General features: G+C 37.6%; 2 protein-coding genes across 2 annotated transcripts; both read left to right on the plus strand.

Annotated features, from left to right (window-relative positions):
- Window positions 1-2,425: 2,425 nt before the first annotated feature.
- LOC145294192 (uncharacterized) lies at window positions 2,426-4,816 on the plus strand. The gene has a single exon (XM_080141302.1). It carries the CDS (start codon window positions 2,426-2,428, stop codon window positions 4,814-4,816), a length of 2,391 nt encoding a protein of 796 aa, XP_079997428.1.
- Window positions 4,817-5,598: 782 nt separating this feature from the next.
- Window positions 5,599-6,156, plus strand: LOC145294193 (uncharacterized). The gene has a single exon (XM_080141304.1). The coding sequence runs from the start codon at window positions 5,599-5,601 to the stop codon at window positions 6,154-6,156; it is 558 nt and encodes a 185-aa protein (XP_079997430.1).
- Window positions 6,157-10,960: the final 4,804 nt, after the last annotated feature.

The raw sequence follows: 10,960 nt of genomic DNA on the forward strand, positions 1-10,960 counted from the left end.
ACCATCCATTTTTTTTTTTTAGTTATATTATTTCTGTTATTACGAAGACAACTCAATGAAAAATGAAAACTATTCTTTTTGTTATTAAGAAGAAAATGCAAAAATTAATGGACAATTTTTACGAAACTTTAAGAAAATTCAAATTCAAATCAAGCAAAAAAAAAATGTTTACTTTAACTACAACAGAACACTGGCCAATAAAATTTGTTTTTTTAACCGGTTTTCGGGGTCACTGACAACGAATCTGATATTCAAACCTGTTGCAAATATACTCTTTGTGTGGTATTAACCCTTGAACCCTCGCACTGTTTTGTACCAACTCATCGTCATCGTTTATGCTATTCTTACATGATGCGTTCGCGCATGGACGCGCGTAGTAAGATAGGGCGATGGAGGGGCAGAGGGAGGGGGACACCACCCGTGGGGGGACACCACCCGTCCCCCCTGCCCCTCCATCGTAGAACAGAAACAGAATTTTTGTGAAAAATTAAACAGTTCTTCTGCTCGGTGTACTATGTCGGCGTGTTACGGAAAAATGGTAAATTAAACTGCAGAAGCACCTGTTAAATATTGTACAAGTTTTATAATTGAACCCCTCCTTCCAAAAAAATTTAAAAAAACGAAAAATAAAAATGCTTTTGTAAGACCGCTCGTGGAAACTTAATTTTTTAGATCAATTAAAAAAGCATCAAAAACTACATAACACAGAAAAATGAACCACATTTTGTTTTTGAAAACTTTCTTGTTATTTTAAATGTCTGCTAAAAAATTCTTCCGCGATGTGACGTCACCTTACTACGTGCGTCCATACGCAAACACATCATGTAAGAATAACATAAACGATGGCAGTGAGTTGGCACAAAATAGTGCGAGGGTTCAGGGGTTAATACCACGCAGACGGTAAATTTGCGACGGGTTTGAATATCAGATTCGTTGCCAGCGATCCTGAAACCCTAGAAAGAACAAAATTGTATTGGTCGGGGTTCTGTTGTAGTTAAAGTAAATATTTACCGTAAGTTTCATAAATAAATATTTATTTTTTGAATGACAAACAAAATTTTTTTTTATATAATTTTTTACTTTTGGGGGGATTTTTTTGTTCAAATCAAGACAAATATTTTTCTTATAAAATAAACCAGCAATAGCAAATAAATGTTTTCTTAAATAACGTTAGCTGCTGCAGTGCTGCAGTGCTGCAATTTCATTGGCTCAGCATTTTGGCACTTTTCGGCGTTTTATGTAAACTGCCCCCAAAATTCTAACGATTGCAGTTCTTATTCTGCGTACATACCCTGATTTAAAATGTAGAAGAAGAGTTGGTCTTTATAATTAAACTAGTGGCAACTCCCTTTCTTCCTAATAAATAAACTCTTTCATACTCTACAAATCTAATATACCGACACCAATAACAAACATATAAACTAAAAATAAATAAAAACTAGTACAAATAACATTGGCATGATTTCAAATTTATTTATGTACACGATAACATATAAAATAATGTCCATCTGATAAAAATGTCAAATGATAAATCCATAGGCAATAGAATAGTGATGACGATGACGATGATGATGATGATCATCATCATCAGTTTATGTTTGCATGTTTAGATCATATGAAGAAATTTTATTATCCACTTTGTCCCGTGGAAGTTAATTCTTCTTAAACAATTAATCGTTACTACTAACTCTGAAACTGAAGGAAAAAATTACAAACAAAAAGAGAAAAAATAGGAGAAACAGAATTTATTAACAAAGATATCTAAAGAAAAAGTAATGACCTCTATGGGCTGCCAAAAATGTCCATCTGGCTTACAAGAGTCTTGTCTTGTAGTAGTAACCAAAACGGGGGAGAGAGAGTGAAGGGAAATAGAAGGAAAGAGAGATAGAGAAGGAGGAAGAAGGGGGGAAAAAGGAGGGGATCACTTACTGGAAGCTTCTGGGCGCCCTTTTACGAAAGGAACATTTAGAAAGTTCGTTTTCTTGTGGGTTTTATTTTTTTGAGTTTGTGTTGTTTAAAAGTTCCCTTTTTCTTTTTTTTCCCGGAATTTCTAGATAAGGACAACATTGTGGATTCTGTTTTTTCCCATATATTGGGTATAGAGAAGTTAAGCAACAATTTAGTAGCAAAGAAGTTCTTGAATTCTGTTAAGGCTCAGGTTCACGAATTAAATAGTTCCTTCAGTTTAAATTTCTTGGAGATGAACTCTCCCGGAAACAAGTTGTTAAGTCATATTGTTTTTAGTAAGCTGCCCACTCTTTTTAGGTCTGAGTTGATACATAAAATAGGAAATAATTACCCTACTCTGGAAGACATACTAGACCACAGTTTGGAAATATTTCGAACAATTGAGTTTTGTAAAAATAAGGACACATATCCTCGGAAGGTGGCTAGTATACCTAAGAAAACATTTTCCCCTAGGTTCATGGGCTCTCCAGATGCTAAAAAACCTTCTACACTGGAAAATTTTCATATCCAGTCTACTAAGATTGGATTTAAGTGTAATTTTTGCCGAACCAATAACCATAACGGTTATTCCTGCAAGTTTTTTCCTTCTCATGCTGCCCGGTTGAGGAGGTGTAAGGAGATTGGCTTATGTAGCAAGTGCTCGAGCCCTTCTCATGCAGAAGAGTCATGTATTTGCAAGGGTAAGGAGTATGGAATGTGCTGGCTATGTAATAAGAAGGGTCACTGTAGAGTTCTGTGTCCTTCTGTTGGGGGTGAATCTACTGCTTCTAATGCTTGTTGGCACTTGAATAGCTCTTCGTTACTGCCTGTTGTTGAGGTTGCCGTCGACAATGGATCTGGTGAAAGTGTATCTTTCAACTGCCTTATCGACACTGGTAGTGAGCGATCCTATTTGTCTGGAAAAATGTTGGATGCCTTTTCTGATATTAATACTCCCATGAGAGATCGTAAGTTTCTGATTAAGACCTTTTTGGGAAAAGAAGTTAAACACTTGAAGGAAGTTAATCTTCAAGTGAGGTTTCCAAATTCATGCCATTCTGTGTTGTTCTTGGTGGATGATGATATGGACCTTTCGTTTCGTGTTCACGGATTGAATTCTGTGGTAGAAGACCTTAAGAAACATCAGGTCAAATTGGCTGCTAATTTCTCGGAGTTGAGAGATGACACTTTGCCTGTATATGGCTTACTGGGTGTGGACGTGCTTAGGTTTTTGGGACCTATGAATTTAAAGGAGTTTAGAGAGGGCCTTGTGTGGGAATTTCCCCAAGGAATGGTTTTGTTTTGTGATCTGGCGGATTTTGGGTCTCCTCCTCCCAAAGACCTGGAAAGGGGGTTGGAATTGAATTATGCTCAAGTCGTCAAGGAACACTCTGTGTGCGACCTCACTCATGTATATTTTGCGTTGAACCCCAAGTCTGTGTATACTGATCCGTTCAGTTGTTTTGAGGAGTCTTCTGTTGAGAGGACTGTGGAAAAAATGTTTAGTTTGGAAACCATAGGTATTGTTGAGGAGGAATTCAGTGATTTCGATAAGAATATGATTGAGTCCTTTCGCTCCTCCATTCGCTTCATAGATAACTCTTACTATGTCAGTTTGCCTTGGAATGAAGAAAAATTAAAATCGGTGCCTGCTAATCATCAGGTGTCTTTGTCAGTTTTGAATCGCGTATCGAAGAAGCTGACGGAACAGGGGTTGTACGAGGATTATTGTCAGGTCTTCTTAGATCAAGAAAAGGAAGGAATAATTGAAAGGATTGTGGTTACTCCTTCCGATTTTAACAAATATGTATGGATTCCTCATCGACCGGTGATAAAACAGGATTTACAGTGCACGACCAAGATTAGACCGGTCTTCAATTGTTCTTTGAGAACCGGTGGGAAACCTTCTTTAAATGACTGCGCTTATTCTGGTGTCAATATGTGCACTGACCTGCTGGATTTGCTTTTGCGGTTTCGGATGAACCAGTATGTTCTACTGGCCGATATTCGGAAGGCCTTTTTAATGATTCGTTTGAATGACGAATGTGACAAAAATAGATTCTGCTTCTTTTTAAGATTGGGTGATGAGTTGATCTGCTTTAGATACAACACTCTTATATTTGGCTTTGTATCCAGTCCTTTCATACTGAGCTACATGGTTCGATATCATGTGGAGAAATACCCTCCTGGTCCTTGCAGGGAGATGCTTTTGGGCCACTTCTATGTGGACAATCTGGTGAAAACTCATAATTCTGCTGAAGTTCTGATGCAGCTGTACTTGGAAGCTGTTTCTGTCATGGGGGAAGGTGGATTTTCCTTGAGGAATTGCTGTAGCAACAATGAAGTGCTTGCTAAGCGAATGTTGCAGGATAACAGTCTCTCCTCCCACGGTTCTGACACTGAGAAGGTATTGGGCTATTTGTATAACCCCTCCTCTGACAAAATGCGAGTAAGTTCTTGCATTGAAGGAAGATCAGTATCCTCTAAGAGGGATATTTTGTCTGTAAATTCCTCTGTATTTGACCCCCTTGGCTTAATGCTCCCTGTTACTATTAAAGGTAGGATCCTTCTTAGTAAATTGTGGAAGTTGAAGGTATCCTGGGACCAGCCGGTCCCACCCGACATTATGGTTGACTGGGAGAAGTTGTATAAGGATCTGGTACGTATTGGGGAGCTTGAATTCGACCGTTACTCCGTGGCTTCCGATTCTTCAGCCACGTTGATAGTGTTTTGTGATGCCTCGAACCTGGCCTATGGAATCGCGGTATATTTACATCAGCATGGAGAAGCCAGACTGATATTCGCTAAAGCCAGGGTTGTTCCCTCTGTTAAGAGAATAAGAGAACCTTACCCACCTTGGAGCTGTTAGTGGTATATTTATGCATGAAGCACATTTCTGTTCTGGTGAAAATACTCCCTTTGGAAGTGCTCAGTTCTGTGATTATCGCTGTAGATGCACAGGTAGTACTGTCCTGGGTTTTATCTGACAATGTCCATACGAAATGTCAATTCACTCGTAACCGGTTAAAAGATGTAAAAGCGATGGTAAAAAATCTTAGTGATAAAGGTTTGACAGTGAAGTTTAAGTATGTGAAGACTGATGACAATCCTGCTGACTTTGTCACGAGGGGTATGTCCCTGAACAAATTTAAAATGATTTTTACTCGTTGGTTATTCGGGCCTGAATGGTTGAGAGGAGATAACTTGATCTGGCCTAGTTATGACCTGAATTGTCTTAATCCGGCTAGCCAGATGTTGATCAGTACAGTTACTGGTTGTGAACCTGTCTTTCAGGGCAGTTATATAATTGAAGTAGAGAGATTTTCTTCGCTGAAGAAGCTCATTGGAGTTTTGATTGCTGTATTCCGATTTATATCAAAAATGAGAGGTATTGTTCTCGACTCTAGTATTAAGGCGAGATTGTACTTGCTCAGAATGACACAAGGACTGTTCCTTTCTAAGGAAAAGGATTATTTGTCTAAGTCTGATGGCGGTGAAGCCCCCCCTTTGGTTTCTAAATTTAATTTATTTTTGGATGATGAAGGATTGATTCGCTCACGAGGTAGAATTGGTAAATCTACTTATTTTTCTGATGCAGTCCTTCATCCTATTCTGCTTCCTAAGTCTTGTCATGTTACAAGTTTGATAATCATGGATTGTCATTTGAAGTGTAAGCATCTGGGAATTGCTGCTACGCTTAGCAAAATCAGAATGTTGGGATTTTGGATACCCAAAGCTAGACAAGCTATTAAAACGGTGATATCTTGTTGTGTCGTTTGCAAAAAATATAACACTCTTTCCTTTAGATATCCCAAGCTTACAAATTTGCCTAAGCATCGGGTTAATTTTGTTAAGCCGTTCTTGCACACCGGGATCGATTTTACTGGCCATTTGTGGGTGCATGAAGGTGATGAAACTAAAAAGATGTATATTTTAATCTTCACCTGTTTTAGTGTGCGAGCTATACACTTGGAACTGTTGCCTGATATGACCACTCAGTCTGTGGTTTTGGCATTTTTGAGATTTTTCAATTTTTATGGGGTCCCTTCTCACATTTATTCGGATAATGCAAAGTCCTTTGTGGCGGGTTGTGACCTTGTTAAACAGGTTTATTTGTCTGACGAATTTAGAGGGACAGTTGATGCCCATCTTATCAAACACCAAACGATACCTTTATATTCTGCTTGGTACGGTGCTGTGTGGGAATGATTAATTCGAGTTGTTAAGAGTTGTCTTTTCAAGGTTATAGGACGTAGGAAGTTAAGTTATTCTCAACTTTTGACCGTTCTGTCAGATGTGCAAGGATCTGTTAACGATCGGCCCTTGACCTATCGTTGCTCTGATGACTCTGGCTTGGAGGTGATTACTCCTAATGCCTTTGTGCATCCCTTCCATAAAAACTCTGTGTTTTTGTCCTTAGAAGAAGATTGTTTCCTGAATAACCCCCCTAGTAAAGAAGATCTTATTGAGAGTCTGGGATGTAGAGATGAATTCTTGAATCGTTTTAAAAGGCTATGGTATGAACAATATCTCTTGGGTCTGAGGGAGTTGTCGCAGGATCTTTACCAATCTGATTTTGAAAATATGATTAAGCTGGGTGATGTCGTTTTGATAAAAAACCCTATGAAGTCTCGTCCTTACTGGTCCTTGGGAAGGGTGGTTAATCTAACTTCTGGATCGGATAGCTTAGTTCGGTCAGCTTTAATCAGAAGGAGTGATGGCAGCACTCAGGAACATTCCTTAAGGAACTTGTGTCCTTTAGAACTTTCCATAACCCACTCTCACCAAGCTTCTAACGATGGAGAGGGCAATTCTCTGAGCTCGGGCACTAGTCAGGACAGGGAAAACTTTCAGTCTAGGCCTGTAAGGTCTGTTAAATCTTTAAATGAAAGAAATCCAGAATACGTTTGGTATTAGATTGTTGTTTGAGGATTTTTTCTTTTTGTCTTTTTTCTTTTTAGGGAGAGTGTGGAAATTATCTTCCACCATCTTTCTTTCCTTTTTCTTTCCTTCTTTTTGCTGCTCTGTTCTTCCTTCCTTTCTTCTTAACCCCTTTCCTACCCCCTTCCCTAGCTTCCCCCTTTTTTTTTATGTCACCTGACTCCCTTATGCCCGTTGATTGGATGCAATGTTTTCGCGCTAAATTGAGGCACGTGTGTGATATTTTGAGTTAAAATAGTCAGTTGTGAACAAGGCTTCGAGGGGACCAGAACGGTCGAACAGTCGGTCTCGGATAAAAAGGGACGCCTGGAATTTACTAAGGCGTTGTACAACTCTGTCTTGACGAGACATTAAATTCGTTGAAAAGAAGCACCAAGTTTTCTAAGACACTTGAAAACTAATACTATTATCGAGAGAAGATAATAGAAGTTGAAAAGAAGAATCTAGTTTTCTAAGACACTTGAAAACTAATATTATTATCGAGAAGATAATAGAAGTTGAAAAGAAGAATCTAGTTTTCTAAGACACTTGAAAACTAATATTATTATCGAGAAGATAATAGAAGTTGAAAAGAAGAATCTAGTTTTCTAAGACACTTGAAAACTAATACTATTATCGAGAGAAGATAATAGATGTTGAAAAGAAGAATCTAGTTTTCTAAGACACTTGAAAACTAATACTATTATCGAGAAAAGATAATAGATGTTGAAAAGAAGAATCTAGTTTTCTAAGACACTTGAAAACTAATACTATTATCGAGAGAAGATAATAGAAGTTGAAAAGAAGAATCTAGTTTTCTAAGACACTTGAAAACTAATTCTATTATCGAGAAAAGATAATAGATGTTTGAACAGAATAGTCGCCGCAGGGAAGTTTTTGAAGATACCAGAAAACACCAGAATATACAGCTTCAAGAAATTTCGACCTTGCTGAAAGGACTACGAAAAACGAATTTCCAGGAAAAAGAAAGAAAAAGGGAACTTTTAAACAACACAAACTCAAAAAAATAAAACCCACAAGAAAACGAACTTTCTAAATGTTCCTTTCGTAAAAGGGCGCCCAGAAGCTTCCAGTAAGTGATCCCCTCCTTTTTCCCCCCTTCTTCCTCCTTCTCTATCTCTCTTTCCTTCTATTTCCCTTCACTCTCTCTCCCCCGTTTTGGTTACTACTACAAGACAAGACTCTTGTAAGCCAGATGGACATTTTTGGCAGCCCATAGAGGTCATTACTTTTTCTTTAGATATCTTTGTTAATAAATTCTGTTTCTCCTATTTTTTCTCTTTTTGTTTGTAATTTTTTCCTTCAGTTTCAGAGTTAGTAGTAACGATTAATTGTTTAAGAAGAATTAACTTCCACGGGACAAAGTGGATAATAAAATTTCTTCACATAGTTTAATACAAAACTTAAAAATATGATAGCTTCTAGCATATTAATAGGAAGTTCAGTTGAGGTTAGGAGAGCCTTCCACATTTTGATGGCATGGAGATAAAAAAAAAAAGGCTATCTACAACGGATGTACTTATGGTTATTTCTCATAGGATTAGCGAAATTCTTGATGGAGGCTTCCTTTCTAGGGCAATTGCTCTTGACATATCAAAGGACTTTGATAGGGTATGGCATAAAGATCTACTTCACAAGATCTCCAGCTATAGTATAGCCGGAAATGTCTTTTCAATTATTAAATCATTTCTGTCTGATAGGTTCATAAGAGTAGTGGTTGATGAGCAGAAATCAGAAGCTCATGGCATTAATGCTGGAGTCCCTCAGGGGGCCATCCTGGGTTCAACTCTCTTACTGATCTATATTAATGATCTTCCAAATCACATCCTTAGATCATTCATAGACATTTTTGCTGACGGCACTACCATCTATGGTAGCACATCGAAGACTGTAAACGATCAAGTTCTCTCTGATTCTCTTTCCTCTGATTTTGAGCATGTGGTACAATGGGGAAAGAGGTAGCTGGTTACTTTTAATACATCTAAAACCAAGCTTCTATCTTTACATCATCAACTCTCTACTCCCCACTTGGCATCAATTGAAATGAATGGCTCTTGTCTTAGGGAGGCTTCATGTTTTGACAAGCTTCTGGGCTTGACCTTTACTCCTGATCTGAAATGGAACACATACATCAAATCTGTTACCAAGGTTGCTGGAAAAATGGTAGGATCCTTCTATCGACCCAGTAGATATTTACCTGCTGATGCAAGCCAGGTATGTCCAAGGATGGAGTATTCTTACCACATCTGGGCAGGAGCTGCTAAGAAGATCTGATTCTGTCTTGACAGAGTTCAAAATAGGCTTTGTAGCCTAGTGGGGGATGCCCTTTTCTCTTCCCTGCAGCCTCTTTCTCACAGAAGAGACGTTGTAAGCCTGTCTCTATTTTATCGTTATTTTCATGGCAAATGCTCGCTTGAGCTTCAATGTATGGTCCCTCCTCCCTCACCAAACATTCACAAGAAACATTCTTCTAGCTGAAAACACTATCAATAATTTCCCTGTCTCTTTATCTGTGCCTAAACCTAAACGTAGATTCCATGAACAAAGCTTCTTTCTTAGAACTGCACATCTGTGGAATTCTCTTCTATTTACTTGCTTTCCAGCTAACTACAATATAGCCGTCTTCAAGTCCAATGTAAACAAGTTCGTGATGAGCCGTTCCCCTTAAGTAATCCAATTTACCAAATTTACACTTCTAACGATTAGCATGATACTGTCCTTTTGACTACTGTACAATCTTTAGCCCTTATCCTCAAGTGGCCTCTGGGCCTTGATAAATGGTGATTCCCTTGTAAAAAAAAAAGGGGAAAAAAGTGTCTTACCATGTCTTCATTTCAATGTATAGCAATGATATTATTAAACTCAATGTCTACTTTTAAAAGGTCAATCGTATTGAGTGTAATATACGTGACACATGTCTATTGATAACTATTGAGTTTAATATCTATCTAAAATGCCAACGCTATTAGGCTTAGTGTTTATTGAAAATTCAAATATGATTCAGCTTAATGCTTATCCAAGATGATAATGTAATTGAGCTTCCTATCTCTACAATTATATAAATGCAACTTTATGTGTGTGTGTGAGTGAGTTCCTTCCTTATAGACTCCAAAACGGCTGAACAGATTTTCTTTAAAATTGACAGAACTTTAGTGTATGTCTGGGAGTGATCTTAGTTAAGTTTTGTCTTAGAATACCCCTGATAATTACCTAAACGGCTATTTTAATCTATCTATCATCGGTAAAGTCATTTTTTCCATGTCGTCGCTTAGCAACAATGATAGAAGAACGGGCTGTGAAAATTCGACTGTGGGTAAATTGATTGCATGTTTTTTTGTTTTTTTTTGCATGACGTGGTCTGTAGGTTCAAACTCCACACGTAAATTTCTGAATTTCTTTTTCATTAACTGCAAAGAATTTTATAAGACTTGAAAATTTACGAGTTTTTTTTTTTTTTTTTTGCATAACATGATCTGTAGGTTCAAACCCTGCACGTAAATTTCTTAATGTTTTTTTTTTTTCCATTAACTGGAAAGAAGTTTATATAAAATAATTTTATAAAAGAAACAGTAGGTTCTCTAGAGTGCAATGTAGAATAACATATATTTTGGACTAAGTTTCTGCATGGGGGCACGGGAAGGTTCCTCCCGGGCGATTTCACAGATTTCGATGACAATAAAAATATAGGTGTGAAATATTCGTTGATCATCATTCAGTCCTGGGCAATGTTGAGTCTCCCTGCTAGTATACCTATAAAGTTGAGATTTTCTTGCCATGATATTGATATTAAAAGTCCACTTTTTCTATTGCTATTTATTTGCTTCCCCACGAGAGCAAAGTGTGACACAAGGTCGTTTTTAATGTGGGGAAAAACCAGCTCCCCCAAACAGGGGTCCTCTAGAAGTAGGCAAAAATAAACATTGCCTCAGTATAGAAAGATTTCTCCCTACATTGACTAAGGACAAATAAACTTAAGTGTAGCATCAGAACAGACAGAGCTCAGGTTTACTTTCTCTATTTAAAAATTATTAAAACAAACTTTTTAATATACTCAGTCATGGATATGCGAGCA

Source organism: Euprymna scolopes, chromosome 15 (assembly GCF_053919585.1).
Source record: "Euprymna scolopes isolate OS-2025 chromosome 15, ASM5391958v1, whole genome shotgun sequence".
Taxonomy (NCBI): Eukaryota; Metazoa; Mollusca; class Cephalopoda; order Sepiida; family Sepiolidae; genus Euprymna; species Euprymna scolopes.